The 20,658-nt window shown below is 45.2% G+C and overlaps 1 protein-coding gene across 1 annotated transcript in view; it reads left to right on the top strand.

Annotated features, from left to right (window-relative positions):
* SASH1 (SAM and SH3 domain containing 1) overlaps positions 1-20,658 on the top strand; it is a 283,556-nt gene that overhangs the window by 241,911 nt on the left and 20,987 nt on the right. Inside the window, exons 13-18 of the mRNA XM_006891650.1 lie at positions 3,452-3,526; positions 8,289-8,432; positions 12,667-12,802; positions 13,701-13,870; positions 15,997-16,206; positions 17,772-17,922. Coding sequence (XP_006891712.1) covers positions 3,452-3,526; positions 8,289-8,432; positions 12,667-12,802; positions 13,701-13,870; positions 15,997-16,206; positions 17,772-17,922 — 886 coding nt within the window. The remainder of the gene's footprint in view (positions 1-3,451; positions 3,527-8,288; positions 8,433-12,666; positions 12,803-13,700; positions 13,871-15,996; positions 16,207-17,771; positions 17,923-20,658) is intronic.

Genomic DNA, 20,658 nt, shown 5'->3' with positions numbered 1-20,658 from the left:
CATTTCCTATTATCCAGAGAAAGAACTAGAAAATTAGTATTTTAATAACATAATTAAGACCTTTTTTTAAAAAAAAAAAATCAAACAGGCCTAAGAACACTTTTTCTTGGTTTAATCTAGAAATTCTTTTCCATTCTTCTTGGCATATCTTTATTTCACCTCCTCTCAAATTGTACCATTTCCTTCTCTTTTCAGCCTCAGTCTTTTTTGCCTCTTGCAAATGCCATATTTGCTTGATGAAACCACAGGGAAATGACAATGCACTGTCTTCACTGAAGGGCTCACCTGTCTTGGTTTGGTGGTGTGTGTTTGATTTTTTTTTTCCTTTGGCCATCCAATTTTTATTTTGAGAAACAGACATGCATGGCATTTTGGGAATTTTGTCCATTTAAAAAAAAAAAAGAAATATTCAACATGTCCAAAACATGTTTTCAGCTGCATGCCTATCTCATTGACTGCTCTCCTCACCCACAAGCATCTCCTGTCAATGTTTACAGATTGATCTATACGGGAAGTGTAGAATGCCAAAACCCTCGTTTAGCCTCCATCTATGTATATATACACCAGAGCAAAGACTAGTTATTCACTTTGAATGTTCTCTGTGCCACCTGGTTTATTTTGTGGTGAAGACTGCCATTTTGAGGATAACCAGTTATTTAAGAAAAAATTTGGACCCCCGTTCAAAAAATCCATTCCTCTAATAATAGTAATACATCCACTGCAGGTTCCTTAGCCTCTCCTGGGTGGTGTCTTCAATGGGATTTGAGAAAACCAGTTGCTTCTTTGCCTCCAGCTTTTTATTTTGTGCAGCAGGCATATGAAGAAATGAGTTTTTAATTCATGGCAGTCAGAGTTTCCACATAAATTCCTTGTCAGCGATTTCGTGTACAGTGAGAAAGAAAGTGCTGGGTCCCAATGCTTCAGGGAGTGGAAAGAAGGAGTGAGAAACTGTGGAGTCATGAGGCATCTGGGCTCCATACTGTGCCCAGGAAGCCCAGCCTCATGGGAAGGACACTGGAGTCAGTTCACTGCCTTTGCAAAAAAAAATAGGAGAAAGAACGTTTATAAATTGAAGAGGGAAAGTAAATATAAAAATTCACTCTAAGAGGTGGTTGTAGCACTGCTTGCTCAGGTTGCTGGCTTGGGGAGTGATTTTACATGGAGAGGGGCTGCCTCTTGTCTAGATACTGTGGCTGGGAGCTGGCATTGAACCTTCCTTTGACTCATCACAACCTTTTCAACAAAGGCATAAAATGCCTAACGGTGCCTTCCTCTGATTGGTCCTGGACCAGACCATTGTGATCCATAGAATTTTTCAAAGTAGACCTCACCAGGCCTTTCCTTCTAGCCCATCTTGTCTGGAAGTTCTGCTGAAATCAGCATCTCAGAACGACAAGAGCTTCTGTAAGTAATGGGTACTCATGAGAATCGATCCAGGTTTCCTGCATGGAGCCGCCGTCTCATTGAGTAATTCTTCTCATGCGTGACCCATTACAGAACAGAGATCAGCGAGGCTGACCTTAAAGGAAATCAGGCCATCCACTGATTGTTATTATAAAATGAAAGTAATGTTCCAGGAGGAAACATGTCTCCAGAGATTATTCAAAATAGCAACAACCTTAAGAAGAAGAAAAACAATTCCGTGATAACCTGTCTTGTTTGTCTCCAGATACCATTTCTGTCACGTTTGGCTTCTGCCATTTCTCCCTCTTTCGACTTATCCATGAGATATGCTAGTTGAACAAGAGAAGCTTCCAGAATGTCAGGGCACAGGAGTTCCAGTCCCTTATCTCGTTTAAGCAGCAACGTCACCACACTAGCTTCTGAATCTCAGAGTAGCTCTGATGGGAAAGAATAGAGGAAATCAGCAAGTCTTTGGGGGCACAAAGTCTTTGTTTTCTTTTTTTAACTATTTTTGGTGAATTCGGTGAAGGTTTACAGAGCAGGTCAGTTTTTCCATTCAGACACAATTCATACACATTTTGGGTCAAAAGTGGCAAATTGGCTTTCCGTTAAACGGTTCATACATATTCCGTTTGATGGCATTCAGAAGGCTTCAGATCCAATGAGCTAGGTCGCTTCTGTGTCACCTGTGAAGCATTCAGCGCTCAGAGAGCCTGAGTGGTTGATCGCAGAGCCAGAAGTGGCGGGACCCAGACTTGAATTTGCTGGGTGACTCCACTGCCTAGACTTTCCTCTTCAGAGAGTTTCTCCTTTATTAATTCAGCTCATTAATATTCATTGGCCACATATTTGTTCTAAATGAGCAACACTGACAGTATCTGTTGGGTTTTCTTGTTCGTTTCTTCCATTTAATGGTTACAAACTGTGGCTCTTTGAGAAACGTGCAATGCAAAGTAACGAGTTCCAAATCTACTATTCAGCTTTGATTCTACATTGCTAAGATGAACAGTATTATTCAAAAAGTAATGAGCTTTGCGTTTCTCTTTCTTCCTAGAGATTCTTATTTTCATTTATGAGGCCTTTTTCTCCCTTTTTAAAATAATTTGGTTTATTCCATTGAGTATCTTTTACTGATACAACAACAGCAAGTTCAAAGTCAATTCTGGAAATACAAAGTCACTGAAATGTGAGAGGCAGTTCCATGAGGTTTGAACCCAGCTGAGAAGGCAGTAAAGTTCTTGTCCTTTATCCAGCGCTGCTGATTTTCCTATTGAAATGAAAGAGTGTGGTCAGAGGCAGTCACAGAGTGAGCGTTTTTTCTTTCTGGGGGGAAATGCGGTGTCTTCATTTATACGCTATGAGAAATAGGGTCATAATTAATTAGGTTGGGCAGCTGGATTGGAAAGCTCTCCACATACTTGGCTAAGCCAGGCAAGGCAGGAGTGAGTAATCCTCTTGGCTTGATTGGACTGCTGTAAACATAACCCCCCCTTTCCTTTCCCAGTGATTTAAAACTAAACAAAACACAAGTTTGTTAGAAAAGCCTCTGTCAGTTGCCTTTGAGATGAAAACCCCATGACTCTCCTCACTGTAGCAGCATTTCAGGCTGAGTTTCCAAGACTCTTGAACACATGGGTGCCCTGATAACTATTTCCTCCCCATCAGGACTGTGTAGCTTGCATTAGGGAAAGTAGAAAGAGACGCTTTATTGCTGAGACGAGAACTTACTTAAAGCACTAAAAACATGGAGTTTTCCCCTCTGTTGTTTGGGTTCTTGAATAACCTGTTGGGTTTTGCATGTGAAGGAGATCAGGATTTAGGATGAAGAAGCATTCTGGTGGCCCGTGGAGGGACACACCGAGGGACGTTTCTTTATGACATGACCATGTGACTCTTCCCTCCTCATCATTTCTTGTTTCCCACATTCATCCTGTACACACACATTTGTGATTCAGTGCTCTCCAGGACAGGGGGCTCTGGGGTCGGGCGCTGAAGGCTGACTCAGTGCTGACTGGTCTCTCCCCGCCCCACTCTCTGCTCTCCACAGAGAACCTGCAGCTTTGGAGGATTTGACCTGACCAACCGCACTCTACACATTGGCAATAACAACTCCGACCCGATGGTGAGTATGTGTCTGAAGAAGAGAAGCCATCAGAGGTGCACATGTCAGAAGGAAGGTGGTCAGGATTCAAGTGATGGGGGTGACAAAAATTTCACATGTACTACTTTTTGTGGAAATGAAAACTGGGTAAGGAGCCCTCTTGCTAACTAAAAGACTGGTGGGTGAGACCCACCTAGCAGCTCTGTGGGAGAAAGATCGGTTAAGATTCTGCTAAGTCCAGAAAATCCTGTGAGGCAGTTCTGCTCTGTCATATAAGGTCACTATAAGCCCCTGACCCCATCATCACGCTGACCCTCAATGGGCCTGAATCACGTCAGAAAAAGCCCTGTTTCTCCTGGTCTGGGACTCCTCCCTGGTCCACAGGTCCACCTGTGACCTCATCCCTCCATGGGGGCCCAGGTCCTTTAATGCCTTTGTTTCTAAATCTGCTCAAGTAAAACCATTCCTCCATTGGCTTTGACTCTCATGGATTTAACCATTTGTGCATGCATGTTTTTTTCTTCCTGTTAGTGCAAGTATATCTAATAACAATTCACAGATAATGCAGTGGAATGCTGCGATTTGCATACTGAGTGTTTGCACCACCAGAGGCAATGTCGTCCCCTGTGACTGTTGCCTCTGAAAACACACTGGAGGGTCAGCTGTGAGTCAATCCTGACTTGATAGCACTCAACAACAACAACAACAACATCCGCATCATGGGCTTAAGTTTATAGTGCCCAAGGCTTATGGAAAACCTAGGTGTTTCTGGTCTGATAATGGCATAGAATTACCCAGTCTCTTTGGGGTCAAAATAGGTGTAATTCCTCATGACTACAAGGTATTGGCTGCCCGGAGGCAGCTAGATTAGCTTACAGCTCAGGGACAGGCCGCTTCTGTCTCCTACATGGCCTGCTCCATAAAATTCGCTTTCTCAAACCCCAGGAACTTAGGTGAATCTGAGGTGTGGCTTTGTTCGTCCCTTGTGTGTTTTATAAAACTGGGAAGTTTGGAGTTCAGTTTGTTTATCACCACGTGTCAGCCACATACGTTCAGTGTGAAGTAGAAGGGATCTGAGAATTTCCTGTAAGAAGAAAACTATTTTAATTGGATATAACATTTTATTGATTGATAAATTAATAATCTTGTTTAGTAAATCTTGAAGAAAGAAAAGCAAGTGCCGTTTCCCCCCTTTCCTGAAGACATTTTGATTTTATGTTTTGCTTTTAATGACAAATTGAGTGAGAGGTGACCACAGTCTGCCTTGTTTAGAAGAAGAAATCTACCCTTCAGAGCTGATCACGCCAAATGTTGTTGTTCGGTCTATGCTGTTAAATGAGAACTCAGAGCTGGCCCTCCAGCGGGTGCTCAGACATTGTGAATTGTGTGGGAAGGGTTTGTCCATCTTTCTCATGCTGGTGGATTTGAACTTCCAGGGAAGCATCACATTTGAGTGGATAGCTCAATGCCACCATCTTTGAGTTAGTAGCTCAGTTTTACCAGAACTCCCGTGTTCCATCAGAACTCCCTTGTTACCATGTGCTATCAAGTCTAACCCAACGCACAGCTGACCCTCCAGTTGTTTTCAGAGGTACTGTATCACACAGGAAGAGATGGACCATCTCTCTTCTGTGGAACAGCTGGACTCGAACCACATGCTATTGGAATGGCACGCGACTCCTTTCCATAAGCTCCCACAATTTGTTATTAATTCCCATTCCTAGTGACCCCATGAAAACCCATCCTGTTTCTCAGCTGTAATCTAAATGGGGGCAGACGATCAAGTCTTTTCTCCCAAAGAACAACTGAGTCAGCTTTGAACCACCAGCCTTTCAGTTAGCAACCAAGCAGCCCGCCCGTAACTTACGATGACAGAAATTCAATCAGACGTTGGACTCTCAATGGCTGAGCTTTCCTCATTTTGTTCTGACTTCTTACCCTTTATCTAAAAGGAATTGGTAGTGTTTCCCCTCTCTTCCCAGACTGCTGGAATTATAGGTATGTAGGAAGTCAGAATTCACTAATGACTATTTATGGATGAAATGCAGCCCTCTTAGGTTTGTTTGGGTTTTTTTTTTTTTTTTTTTTTTTGGAGGGAAGGAATATGTTTCATTTTCACTATGTGTATTTTAGGGAGTTCTGGTGGCCTAGTGGCAAGAAGCTGTGCTGCAATCCCAAAGGCACGCTGTTCGAGGCCACCAGCTGCTCCGCAGGAGAAGAATGGGTAATCTCCTCCTGTGAGATTCACTTCCTTTGAAAACTCACAGGAGGGTCAACTATGGTTCGGTTCTGATTTCACAGTGCACAACAACAGTAGCCATCGCAGCAGCATGTGGATTTTAGATGAAGTTTATACAGCAAAGTAAGTTCCCATACAGTCAACGGGGTCCCATTCATCAATCAGTACACAGAGGTTTCGGTGATATTTGTTACGGTCCCGGTAATGTGTCAGCTCTCTCATCCTTTCCTGGCTGCCTTATTTGTCTCCTAGCTGACCTGCCCTCCCTTGCCTTCTCATCTTTGTTTCTGGGTAAATGTTGATTATTTAGTCTCCAGGGCTGATTGTTGAAAGGGCACATCCCTCCTGGGTGTTAACTGATTTTTCAGGCCAATTTGTTAATTAGCTGGAAGATGAACTCTATCAATGACTTCGGTTCCAGGTTCAAATTATATCACACAGTGATCGTCTCAGGGATTTCTCTCATCCCAGACAGTCTGGTTTTAGGAATTTGAATCTTGTTATCCATTTGTCGTCCGTTCTAACCTGGACCTTCTGTTATTTCCTCGGTCGGAAGTATCAGTGGTGGTGGTCGGGCACCGTCTCATTCTAATGGTCTCGGGCTAGAAGTGCTGGCCATTCATCGGGGTTGCCAGACTTGTGGACTGATTTCTTCCTTGAATCTTTGTTTTCCTTCACTCTCCTTCACTCCAGACAAGTAGAGACCAATCTTCAGTGGCCCTTTGTGAGATGTTAAGACCCCAAACGTCACTTAAGAAACTAGGCTTTGGAACCTTATCTTTAGGAACTAAGCTATGCCAATTGATGTGGTTGTCTCACAAGACTATTTCCTGACCTTCCTGACCTTGCAATGCTAGTAAATGAATTCCACGAGGTGTTGGGATATGTCTGGGAAAGATCTCTAACCATGCTCCCTCTGTATCTTACTGTAGATGAGAGTTCATATGCAGCATATATAAACACGTACATACATATATCCACGTGTATTTCCACCCACTTTCCCCCACCCAGAGAGCATAATGACTGCCTACCTAATGACTCGCATGCGTGTGCTTGCTGTCACTGTTCCTGCAAACCCACCGCTGTTGAGCCCGTCCCAACCCTCAGCAGTCCTCCAGGGTGAGAGGACAGGCTAGAACTGCCCTATAGGGATTCTGGGGCTGGAAATCTGCACTCATGCGGCTGCCCCGTCTGTCTCCCACAGAGCAACTGGTGTGCTGGAATCACTGATGTTTACTGTTGCAGGCTGCTGCTTTAACTATAGTGTCCCCGGTGTTTCTATGTGTTTGCAAAAACCAAAAATCCAAACTCCTATCTAAAGAGTTCATTCTGACCGAGTGGGACTGCCACACCATGTTTCTGAGTCCTGAAATCTTCGCTGACATGATGAAGATGGCACAGGGTTCAGGGCTGTTCGTAGCATCACTAAGAGTCCTTCTTGACTCGACAGCACTTAACAACAACAAATATTAGCAGGAACGTGGAGTGGTCGACAGCCCAACAGTTAACTGACTACCCCACAAGGGCTCCTTCTATGTTGACCACGAGATCCACTGTCTTTGTAGACGGCAGCTCCTGGTGATCCTCCACTAGGCTTCTCAGGCTGCACACCCTTATGGGAGGAGATGATATTTACTCCGTTGTTGTTATGTGCTGTGGAACCGACTCCTGACTGACCCTCCAGCAGATTTTCAGAAGGCCATAAATCTCACTGGAGGGGATTCTTCACAGAGCACCTGGTGAATTTGAACCACATGCCTTTGGGTTGGCAGCACAACTCTTTACCACCAGGCCACCAGAGTTCCCTGTACTTATTCTGTTGTTGTTGAGTACTGTCGAGTCGGAACCGACCCATTGCTGCCCCTCCAGTAGGTTTTCAGAGAGAGAATTTTAATCGCGTGAGAAGCGATTGCTTGTCTATCCCCCATGGAGCAGCTGGCAGATTTGAACCGTGTGCCTTCGGGATTGGCGCGCAGATCCTTATATGAAGCCAGCATAGCTCTGGTTGTCCCATCTTTCTCGTTGTCATCATTTACTTTGGTGAAATTGTGCTGACTCTCCCCGTATTCCCTGGATTTTAGAAAATGGTGGGGAAAATGTAATCAGAGACAACTGTACTAAGATTGAATGAAAAGAAAAATGATTCACAGTTCCCTTTAAACAGACAGAAAACTCCTCAGGGCTCAGTCGGTTCCGCTTTTTATCCCACAGACAAATAACACAGCCCTGAGTTATCCTGCGGAAACTAAAGAACCTGGCAGATGCCAGTGCTGCTTTGAGAGGTGGGTTTGAATACTAAAACCTGCTTCTGGACTTCACTTTCAGTGGTTACCAGTTGCCATGGTGACCTCGTGTGGCTCAGTGCAGAACTGTGTGCCATCCGATTTTCAATGGCTGATTTTTCACAGGAGGTTTGCCAAGTCTTTCTTCTGTGGTGCCTCTTGGGATCCCAGAGACTCTAGGTATTCTTGAGGAGTGTCAAGGCAAGACATTGCGGGCTGTCACCATGAATTAAAGCTCCCTTTGTAATATTTTGTTTTCCAGGGCAAAGAAGGAGATTTTGTGTACAAAGAAGTAATCAAATCGCCCCCTGCCTCCCGTATCTCTCTGGGGAAAAAGGTGAAGTCGGTGAAAGAGACAATGAGGAAGAGGATGTCTAAGAAGTACAGCAGCTCTGTTGTGGAGCAGGTACGCAGCTCCCAAGTTCAAGGCACCCAGCCTCTCCCGGACAAGGTTGTAGATAGATGACGCCTGCTACTCTCAACATAATTGTGCTTTGTTTCTGTGGACAAACACTGCGCGTCACAGACATTCATTGTGTGAACACAAAGTCACTCAGGCATGCACAGCCCTGTGCTTGTGCTGGGAATACACACTCAGAAAGGAGAAGAGAGGGGAAACAGAGGTGTAAAGGAATTGTTCCCTTCTCTGTACCAGGCGTGCTGAAATGTAAACACAAACATTCCATCCTCTAAAATGCCAGTTGCTGCAGATAGCTTTCATCAGAATCAAACCAAAGAAAGAGTCCAGTTCTCTCCATGAGTGGGCTTTTGAAGTGTGGTGTTTCTCATCAATCATTCGTTCCAGAAGCATACTGCAAGCTGGAGAAGTAAAGGGTGGGTAAGCTGAAAATGCTTACTGCCACATGACTCCCATAATATAAGTGTTCCCACAAACCATGTTTCATTGACCAGCCTCTCAAATTAGGTGTCATGGAATTTGCTTCCACCACAACCACCCCTTATTTCTAGAATTTCTCCCCAAGAAAGGTAACTAGTGTTTGTCTCAATTGCCCAGTAAAAGGACTGGACATACCACCGAGATGCGACGTGTTGACCATGGGGGTCTCTTATTGCTGTGACAGCACTTTCTGGAGTCTGAGGACTTCTGCGGGTTCAGTTCCAGACCACCACAACTCACGTGATTTTTTTTTTCCAAATTTTTATTTCCTAATGTATACAAAAGTTGTATACATTACATTATATACCCTGATCCGGGCTATAGTCTTCGCAGTTATGTGCTATGCGTCAGAGAGTCGGACAGTGAATAGGGTTGATAGAAAGAGAATTGATGCCTTTGAGCTGTGGTGCTGGAGAAGAGGGTTGAATATACCATGGACTGCTAGGAGAACAAACAGGTTTGTCCTGGAGAAGGTGAAGCCGGAATGCTCCTTGGAGTCAAGGATTCTGAAGCTTTGTCTGACATATTTTGGGCATGTTGCAAGGAGGGACTGGACCTTGACATCATGTTTGGCAGAGTGGAGGGGAGGTGAAGGAGAGGAAGACCTTCGATGAGATGGATCGATTCTGTGACTGGAGTGGTGGGAATGAGTGCATTTGAGATGGCTAGGTTGGCACAGGATAGAACGGCATTTAGAGCTCTTGTACATAGGGTCGCTATGAGTTGCAAGCGACTCGATGGCACGTAACAACAACAACAATACAAAAGTTGTATGGGAGCTATGTTATAGTCTATTAAGTGAGCAATAGTGTTATGAAAAAGTTTGAGGTATTGTGATAATATGACAGAGGTATAAGGCGAGCGTAAGCTGTTGGGAAAATGGCATGAGAAGACTTGCTTTTTATACAGGATTGCCACAGATGGAAAAAAAAGACTTGCTTTTTATACAGGATTGCCACAGATTTTTTTTTTTTTTAAATAAAAAAATAAAGGCATTATACATGAGACACAGTGAAATGAGGTGTATCTGTACCTGGTCTGATTGCCTCTATATGTGGGTGGTGCCTCTGGGTCTACCAGTCAAGAAAGCAGGTATCTGCTTAGCTGCTGCCCTCTGCTGGGCCCATGAGTCAAGTGTTCAAGCCTTCTGTGCAACTCACAGAATCCCAGCTAACATAAAACCAGTCCTAACTGGTCACCTTCCCTCTACTACAAGGCTTCTCTGGGGGTTTTGCTCCCACCCAACCCCGAGGCCATGTCTAGAGAGGTTTTTTGATCGTCATGACTGGACTGGCTGGAGAAAGGGCAGATTACTGACAGCTGGTGGGTCCAGACCAGAGTTGTTCCTCAGCACTTTGTAATGCCCAGGACACCCCCATATTAGCAGATTAGCCAATGGGTCCAGACCAGAGATGCTTCTCAGCATTTTATAATGCTCAGGACACCCCCACATTCGCAGATTAGGCAATCCTATATATTAGTTGTGCCGGGGTTGAGAAATCCTGGGTTATTAGATGTGCAGAGCAAGTCTGGGCAGCATCTGTGCGTGTTCCCTGAATAGTGTCCCGTCTTTTCGTCCGCCTCCATCGGCATAGCAGCCATGATGCTCCTATGAGGTGAGAGAGAGAGATCACAGCTTGCTAAAAGCATTTCGTTGTGTTTGCTTTTTCCCCAAATTCAAAAAGCTGCTAAAAGCCTCAAAAAACCCACGCACCTTGGAGTTCACCCTCAAAAAACCCACACGCCTTGGTGCTCACCGTTTGATAGATCGTAATCATGGAATCCTAGTGTCATTTTGAGTGTTTTTCTATCATTATACTACCAGCCAACAATCTTGTGTTCTTAGTTATCCTGTTTGCTATTTTATTTAATGTGTTCATTTCATAGATGTTAAAAATAAGCATCATTGTAATGCTTTTGTGTAGGCAGAGACTTCATGCTGCTAGGTTCTTGGTTGTTGCTCCTGAATTTTTAGTGCAGCCCCACTGATAGGGAGCTTGATTCATGGCTGTGCCCCCCGCCCCATCTGGGTCGGTTCCTGTTCTTACCCATAATCAATTAAAAAAGTGACGAATTCGTTAACATTAGGCAAAACATCTGAGACCGTATTACAGCAGAGATGTATGTCTCATATTTCTTCCAAAAGATGGGGTTTCCCCCCCCCACCTCAAAGCTATTTAAGTAAAAATGTCATTGACTTTATGATTCAGACAGTCAGAATGGAAGTGTATTCCAAGAGATCTGCTTTGCCATTTCAGCTATTTCCTATAATGATAACTGTTCCTAGCCGCTGTGTTTGTGGTCGTCTGCTTGCTTTTCTGAAGGGGGTTCTGGGTGAGGAAATGCTTTCTCTAGGGCCTGCAGGGACGCGTTCTAGTCCTTGTGATGATTCGGCAGCGTGCAAATAACAGGTTCCCTTCAGCTGGTTTTACGCTCACGTGGCTGAGTCATACGCCAGTGAGCCGTCTAGCCTAGCAAATCAACTCTTCTCTCTACAGACTTTGGGAAGTGTGGTCATGTGTGCCCTGAGAACACCAGGAATCTGATCAACATGTCATGCTTTTCTCCACGCAAACAGGAGCTGCTAGACTTAGAATCCAGGAAAGGCAATCCCATCACTATTGGAGTCAATTCTGACTCTCCATCAGATTTCTCAAGCTGCAAAGCTTAATAAGAGCTCATTTTTCTTACACAGAGCAACTGGTGGATTTGAACTGCCAACCTTCCAATTAGCATCCCCACCTGTAACAGAATACGGCAATAGGGTTCCTTTGAAAATTCACTGTTGTTGCTGTGCTATTAAGTCAGAAAGGACTCTTAACTGACCGCGCAGTGGGTTTTCAGAAGCGGTAAATCACGCAGCAGGAGATTGTCGTTCTTGCAACGTGTGGATTTGAACTGCTTGCTCTTGAGTTGGCAGTGCAGCTCCTTACCCAGTAGGCCACCAGAGCGCCCTCTACTGCTCCCCCAAAGAAAGGCAGAGCATTGCCGAGGTGTTATGCTCTGTATTCTGATCTCTTCCTGCCTGTACAGCGATTCACAGTGTGACATGTAGAAATTTTGTTACTGACAGAAAAACTGCATTTTCACCATTTATGTCTCTTAGTTGACATTTCTTTAGCCAGTTTTAACCATTTGTTAAAGAAAAACCATGAGACTCCAGCCAGGATGCTTTTAAACAGGCAGTGCGCTTTTCTCCCAGGGTAGATGCCCATTTCTAAGGTTGTTGAATTATTCTGTGATTGTCCTTCCAGATCCTAGATGAATAGTGAATTGTGTGTGACCTACATTTAAAGTCCAGCCTTGTTGGTAGACTATTAAATATGCTTGGCCTCTCTAAGCCTTTAAATAAATATTTTGTCAAAGAGGTAGATGTGTAGGTGAAGCTTTCAAGGACATTTATTTGCATATGAAAAATAATTTCGAGTGCTTGAAATAATACTTACATAAAGTTAACAATAATTACTTAAAAATACAGATAATATAGATTAAAAAGGAGGAGAATCCTGGGTCTCAAATAAAATATGGATATGAAGACCTATTTGATTGATTGAATGAAGGATTAAATTGCTGAGAAATAGCTACCATGATGGACCCAATCCCCATAAAGATAGTGCCCATCACTTCCCCTGAGTGGAGGCTTCCTTGATGGCACTTAACTCACATAGCAGCAGATGCTTGCAAGTTACAAAATGACGCGTGCCCACCATGATGAAACTTCATTCTGTTGACACCGTTTCAGGACTCAGGCCTTGATGGAATGCCCGGCTCCCCTCCGTCATCCCAGCCGGACTCAGAGCGCATGGACAAACCCAAGCTCAAGGCGGGTGGCTCTGTGGAGAGCCTGCGAAGCTCGCTGAGCGGCCAGAGCTCAATGAGTAAGTGTGGATGGAACCTTGGGAGTTAAAACCAGCCCCTTACTGAACGCTGCTCGCAGGTGATTCAAAACAACCCCTTCTCACCATTAAGGAGCCGTTGGTGACACCGCTGCAGATGGCGGGACTTAATCAGACTTATTTAGTCACTAAGTGGTGGGACCACAGGGCTTACTGATTTTGAGGGAGAGGATAGCAAAGCATCTTGGAAGAAGGATCTTGTGTTCACAGGGTCTGTGAAGACCAGCAAAATAAGGGTGGGGGTTAGTGGGGGGGAAAGGGAAAAAGAAAGCATCTGCCATCAAGTTGATATTCCAGCTCCTGGTGGCCCCATGGTTGTCCCAATACAACAGGGCCTCCTAGGATTTTCAGTGGATGGTTTTTGGGGGAGTAAGTCTCCCAGTTTTTCTTCTGAGGTACCTCCTGAATAGACTCAAACCTTCAGCCTTTTAATTGGTAGCTGAGTATGTTAACTGTTTGCACAATCCAAGGAGAAGGCCGAGAGGAGCATGTGTCTTTGGTAACAGACACCACCATCCACTCCAGGACTGGTGGGGGTGTAGATCAGCTGGTAATGGGGGAAAACCAAGGGTTACTGACACCACTTAGAGCTCTTGGCCTTGGGCAAGGGACTTCACCCCTCCAGGACAGTGTGTGTCCTTATATGTCAAATGGAGTATTGATAGGATACCTACCAATTATTGGACGTGGGTGTTAAAGGCAGGGTGCATTCGGGAGTCTCTGTCTTATATTTCCCCTGCTGTTGGAAGTTTGAGAGGGATGGTTTTCAGGGCCTCCCTGCAGCCGGCCTGACACTTAATGACCCCTGAATCATTCTCTTCCTAGCCTGTGTGCAGGAGATCTGCAACTTAGCCGTATTCTTCCTTTTTTTCCTGGATAGGTGGCCAAACCGTGAGCACGACGGATTCTTCCACCAGCAACAGGGAGAGTGTCAAGTCAGAAGACGGTGACGATGAAGAGCCGCCCTACCGGGGCCCCTTCTGTGGGCGCGCCCGGGTGCACACCGACTTCACGCCCAGCCCCTACGACACGGACTCGCTCAAGCTCAAGGCATGTGCTGCGAAATGCCCCAAAGTGGCAAGCTTTAAAGAATAACATTGATTGTTCTCTCAGTTCATGAGAAAAGATGCCCAAATGTAGGTGTGACTCCAGGTGGAGGTTCTAGTCTATTTCAACTCCTGAGAGTTCTTATTGTGGCCCTGGGATAAATTCCAACTTTTAGCCAGCCTGGAGAGCAGAGTGGAGCTATTCTGTGTATGTGCCAAGGCTGTAAATCTTTTTTCCCCCTTTCTTTACTAGTTTGTTTACAAAATTTGAATACAAATTTGAACAAATTCTTTCCATTTCCCTCACCTCCCCCATCAAATTGTACAATCCAATGATTAACCCCCCCTTCCCCCTGTACCTCCACATCCCTCTGCTTCCAGCCTCTCCCACCCCTCCTGGATCCTTATACTCATTCTACAATAATGGTTTTATACAATATTTATCCTTATGGGACTGAGTTAGTTCACTCAACATAATGCTCTTCAGTCCCTCCCCAGTTAGGTAATAATTTACAAAGTTATTGCTCCTGCATGCTGCGTAGTATTCCATTGTATGAATGTACCATAATTTTTCTATTCACTTGTGGTTGGACATTTGGGCTGTTTTCCATGTTCTTGCAATGGTGAATAATGCTGCTAGGAAGTTTGGTGTGTAAATCTCAGTTTGTGCCTCAGTTCCCATATTCTCAGGGTATATTCCAAGTAGTAAAATAGCTGGGTCATATGGAATTTCTATGTTCACCTTTTTAAGGAAGCACCAAACTGCCTTCCAGAATGGTTGGACCATTTTACAATCCCACCAACAGTGTATAAGAGTTCCTTTCTTGCCACATCCTCCCCACCGTCTCTTACTTGCTTTGCTGCCCTGTTAAACTTTGTTCGATAAGCGACTGGCAGGTTCTTATTATTGACCTTTTTATGAGCTGCTGAGTGCTTACTCACTGAGCTACCAGGGCTCCATTTTTAGCTTCTAGGAGCCAGCAATCTTGGAAGGACTTGGGCTTATATATTTATCCGCCTCTGGCGTACTGGTCAGAGTGCTTGTCTGCGAACCTCAAGGTTAGCAGTTTGAGCCCAAGCAGCCTGACAGTCCACTTCTGTAAAGATTTATAGCCACAGAAACCCTGTAGGACAGTTCTGTTCTGTCCTGTGGGATCTCCAGGAATGGCTGATTCAGAGTCATCCTACAGGACACAAGGGGGCTGTTGGTGACTAACTCAACAACTCTGTTTTTGTTTTTCAGGCAGACAGGTGTCCTCTCTTCTAGGCTCCATGCACCCTCCGCCAGCCCCACCCCCACCCCCAATCCTGTTTAGCCCTGTGGTAATCTCTTTCTCTAACTCAGAAATTTAGGGCACACCCTACACTGATTAGGGCCTTAATTACACAACAAAGAAACCCTATTTCCAAACAAGATCACAGAACATAGTTTGAGGGGAGCACACTTTTAATTCTTCACAATGTCTCCTCTGACCCCAGAGAGTTATGTGCATCATTTTCTTTGTTTCTTCACAGAATTTTCCTTTTTGCTCCCTTTTTGCTGGGCTCTCATGGAATATACTGGACAGTATCTTTACAAACTTGTCCCCATTTTGGGAAGACAGACAAGAGACTAGCCAACTTTCAGGCATTAATTCCCTCTGCAGCCCCCGTGTTCTCTGCTCTGAGGCTCTCCACTTCTACCTCAATTGCTATGCTGATGAGAGATTCCTGCCCTCTCTGAGTGATTAGAGGTCTTTCTATGGGGAAGATGGTGCCTTAGGAAACACAGGACATCATCATTACGGGGTAGATTGCCACTGGCATTTGATGGGTGGAAGAGTTTTCTTCCAGGAAGTAGATGATAAAAGGGTATTCAGAGGGCCAAGTTTATGGTGACTGCACACCTCAGTCTAGGTACTTCTCAAACCCACCTCATCCTGTGGCACCAGAGAGTGGAGATAAAGACCTAAGCCTTTATTTTGGCCTTCGTGCAAACTCCCAAGTCATTCTTTTCTGTAAATCATTCAAAAGGGTGATTTATGTGGCTCTGGTCTTCAGAGTGATTCCACATCTGAATAGTAAATGCATTTGACTGGCTTGTGCTTAGAACTGTATCTAATGGAAAGACCTTTGTTCCTTCGTCCATAGAAAGGCGATATCATTGATATAATCAGCAAGCCACCCATGGGGACGTGGATGGGCCTGTTGAACAACAAAGTCGGCACGTTCAAGTTCATCTACGTGGATGTGCTGAATGAGGAGGAGGAGAAGCCCAAGCGCCCCACCAGGAGGAGGCGGAAAGGAAGACCACCCCAGCCCAAGTCTGTGGAAGATCTGCTCGACCGGATTAACCTGAAAGTCAGTCACTTACCATCGTCACGCAGTATTCACTTCACACGTTGTCTGCTCTTAAAGCAGGAGGTTGAAGAGGTGGTTTTAGGACGTCGTAGAGGGTGACCTCTGTCATTCAACACGAATGGAATAGCCAGTATTTTGCAGAGATGGCTGTTGTTGTTGTTATTAGTTGCCAGTAAGTCAGTTCTGTTCGATGTTGACCCTGTGTGTAAGCAGAGTACACGGCTGCCTGGCTCTGCCCGACCTTCCCCAAGGGTTGCCTTTAATGTGTCATTCCACCTCACTACAGGTTTCTCTAGTTTCTCTGGTCCGTCCCTTTACCAGACACGGTGTACTTTTCTAGCAGTATGTCTTAGTTCATGGCATATCCAGAGGGAGCAGTAATCTCACCGTCTTTGCTCTAAGGAATGTTCTGGCTTTCCTAAAATGAATTCAGTGGTAGCTCTGGTGGCCTAGTGGTAAGAAGCTGCTCTGCAATCTCAAAGACACGCAGTTTGAATCCACCAGCAGTTCTGGGGGAGAAGGACGGGCAATCTCCTCTCATGCACTTTACAGCCTCTGAAAACCTGCTGGCAGCTCAGCTATGAGTCGATTCTGACTTGACAACACACATCAACAAAACAGATTTGTTCACTCTTCTGGCAGTCCGAGACTTCCCCTACCTTTCCACACAGGCTTCTCTGCTTAAATAATGCACACATGTGGTGTACACGAGAAACTAATGCAGAAACGTGTAATGTGTATATTATATGGGTATAAAAGAAGGCACTCTGCATTCCTCGCCAGTACCACAGTTTAAACACATCAGTTCCGTCTTCTTTCTCAGTCTCTGACTTTTGCATGCATATGAGACAAGTGATCATGATCAGATGCACCTTAGTCATCAAAGTGGCATCTGTGACTTTTTAAAAAGCTGGAATACTTGTCAGTGTTCTCATGTTGCCCTGGACCTCTGCTACAGTGATTTCATAAGCCCAGGTCAAAACTTGGTAGTGACCCAAAGGGCAACTTTTAAAGAAATGAGAGCTTTGCGCCCCACCCAGAAGGGCACTCTGGCTCCTAGCGCACTGCCTGCTGAACGGCCAGCAGGCACCCTCCGCAGGCGCCATGAGAACCCTTCCCCCAGCCTCTTCACCACCATCACTCCCAGCCCTCGGGAGACTAGATCTGCAATGGTCCTTGCAAAACCCTCTTGCTCCTGAGTAAGCGAGAGAGCTCGCTGAGTTGTAGTTCAAAAGCTCTGGGAATGAAGGCAGACTCTCCTCCTTGCTGTGATGTGTTGCGTTAAAGCAGTCAGTGCCTGTCAAGGGCACAATTAGAAGGCAAGCCGGTGGGCTCCGTCACGGCATGCCCTGCCCGTCTTCTCAGCCCCCGGTTAATAAAATGCCCCGTCTGCCTCCTGAGCCGTAGGAGTGGGATGCACAGCTTATAATGCAGATGGCGCTGACTAATCTTCACATTAGCATAAAAATGATGGAAGGGGGTGGCAGGGTTTAACCTCGCCGTTAGTCAGTCACGTGTCACAGGGCAGGATCTGCGGACTCACTTCTGCCTTCTCTATCTCTCAGGAGCACATGCCCACGTTCCTGTTTAATGGCTATGAAGATCTGGACACCTTTAAGCTCCTGGAGGAGGAAGACTTGGACGAGTTAAACATCAGGGACCCGGAGCACAGAGCCGTTCTCCTGACTGCGGTGGAACTGCTGCAGGAGTATGACAGTAAGTCCCTGTGCCCACGGGGCTGGGGCACAGAGCCGCTTCTGGGGCTCCGAGCCGCTGGCCCAGCCTGGCCGGTCACCTCCTTGCTCCTGCTGTTTTCAAAAGCAAGGTTAAAAATTGGTATTAATTAAGTCCAACAGCGCCACGGCATACAGATTCCCAGTGCGTACAGTCCAGTGAATGTTGTTGTTATTATTGTTGTTATGTGCTGTCAAATCAGAACTGACTCATGGTTGACCCTCCAGCAGGTGTTCATAGGCAGTTTAACTGCGCTGGGGGGGATTGGCCACCTTTCTCTTGCAGAACAGCTGGTGGGTTCCAACCCCTGGGAAAGGCCATGTCTTACCTCAAAGCGACCAGAGCCATAAAAAAATTTAAAAAAAAACCAAACCCTATTGCCCTTTCCTTTCCTGGCATGTTCCTAGAAAATCACAGGGAAATGCTGTATCACATGGTCAAGAGAATTGAATGGCCATTGTTTAAAGAACTGCTGCAGACTCTCTTAGCTACGGGCTGGGACAGGAGCCTTCAGCAGGACCCTGGGATATGTGGGGGCCCAAGTGTACCAAAATGCTAGTGCCTTGCTGAACCAAGAGTTAATTACTCCCCTGAGGGCACGAGGCAGTCTTTTCTTATTGAATGTGTTGGTTAATGGATAAATGGGATTCATCCCTTTCCACTAAACCAGGAGACAATGTCTGTCTGAAGTGAGTACAATAGTGCGGGACTCCATCCTGGCTTGAAGAGAATCAGAAGCTAAAACAGCAGCTCATTTTCACAGACCATGAAAGGAGTCAGTGAGCCGTCTATGTGAGCACACAGGATCCTTTACTCCATTAACCCAGTCCTATCTCGCTCTTTATTCTTCAATCTGACATTCAGAATCTCCTCAAAATGATGCGTCACAAAGGGAGCATCCTTTCCAGTTACTGACTTCAAATGTCTGTTCGTTCAAGGGTTCAGCTCAAGTTGAGCCTCGTCATTGCTAAAAGACACACCGACACCCTGCGTAATGGTGGGGAAAATCGCACCCCAGCGAGCATATCGCAGCCATGGGAAGCGAGTGTCTCAGGACAGATGGATTCCCTTCCACTCACTAGCTCATGCCCTCTTAGTTAACTGATTACATAGAGAAGGAGATGCCTGAATCATAGAGGAATACGTGCCTTCAGGGAGAGTTGGAGGGAATGGCGTTTTGTCATTAATACCACTTTGTAACTAGGCATATAGGGTTTGAATCTCCCAAAAGACACCTTGGGGTCCTGGAGCCAGCTTGTGTGTGAAGAGCTTAGCTCCATGCCGGCTACAACTGACCAGCAGTGACCTAATATTGAACTATCTCTTCTGGGCCACATGGTTATCAACTAGCTCGGCCACTGTTTCTTGGCTCCTGATGGCAGCTGGCCACCTGCTTCATTCACTGTGGTTTCTTTAATATTCAAAAGAGAGGAAGAGCACAGCTGAGTGTAGTCAGGGTTTGTGCTTAGCCTGTGCCCTGCCTTGCTGACTCAGATTCATCCCCATTGAGACTTTTCACTAGGGGCCATTTAATGCATCGGGGTCTTTGCCCAGCACTCTAGGCCATACCCTGTTGTCTGAGACCCACTGTCTCTTCCAGGATCCCGTCCTGAGATGACCCTGTCCTTGCACCAGCTGATACTGAGTAGTCAGTCCACCATGATGCTAACTCAGAAAGCTACGAGGGCCTCTCTGCATCCTCATAAAGCCCATTTGGAATCTGAGCTGCACCGCTACTTAGAATTTTCCCAATAAAGTAATCCTTCCTTATATAGCTTCAGAAACAGGGCTTCAAGCTTGGGCTTTGGGGTTACTGAATAGTGCTAAGATTCTGGGTTATAAGAATTTACACTCATTGCATTTCATTTCATTGTGTTCTAGAAGTTCTGTCTATGAGGAACTATTAGGGACAAGAACATATTGGTTATCTATCAAAACAACTCTTTCTATGCTAAGAGATGCAGAGATCTACCAGGACCTATGATGTTAGGTTGGTTTTATCATCAGTTTGGAACTGACTCAGAGCTGGCTCTCCAGGGAGTTTTCAGAGGCAGTAAATTGCATGGGAGGAAATTGCCCATCTTTCTCCCACAAAGCAATTAGTAGACTTGAACCATGTGCCTTCAGGTTGGCAGCACAGCTCCTTACCCCCAGGCACCGAAGATCTGGCAAAGTGTCTAGCCCAAACTTGCATTGACAATAGAAAATCACACCATCAGTATTGCTCTAGCCGGCCTCTGCATGATATCTGTGGATGAGGAGCCACCTCCATCCAAGATTCCATGTGGAAAAGATGCTGGTGGCCGGAAGGTTCTTCCTTACCCTAAGTCCAAACCCACACAATCTAAGGTCTGCCACATGAAAGCTCCCTTTTAAAAATTAATTTTTATGTCAATTTGAATTAAAAATTATTTCAAGGATAGAGACAAATAGAGCAAAGTCTATATATTCTTCTTCCTGAATCCACCTAAAATGACTTTGCCAGAATTGTGTCAGTTCTTATTTGTTTTTAAAGATAGATGTGTCAGAACTTCTAAAACAAGAATGAAGAAATCGAGGAATTCTAGAAACTTTTGCCATTTGATTGAAAATAAACATTAAATGAACAGAATATGCCGTTTTGCTTTTTAAGGATAAAAAGTAATGAATGAAAAGACATATAAGATTGTTAAAAATCTAGCAATCCATGAACGAATCCCATCTCCTTTCTTTCTTCTC

This window comes from Elephantulus edwardii, unplaced genomic scaffold (genome assembly GCF_000299155.1).
Source record: "Elephantulus edwardii isolate Elephantulus edwardi_28Jun2011 unplaced genomic scaffold, EleEdw1.0 scaffold00102, whole genome shotgun sequence".
NCBI lineage: Eukaryota > Metazoa > Chordata > Mammalia > Macroscelidea > Macroscelididae > Elephantulus > Elephantulus edwardii.
Note: the sequence above shows the minus strand (reverse complement) of the source record. Positions and strands in the feature narration are given on the sequence as shown.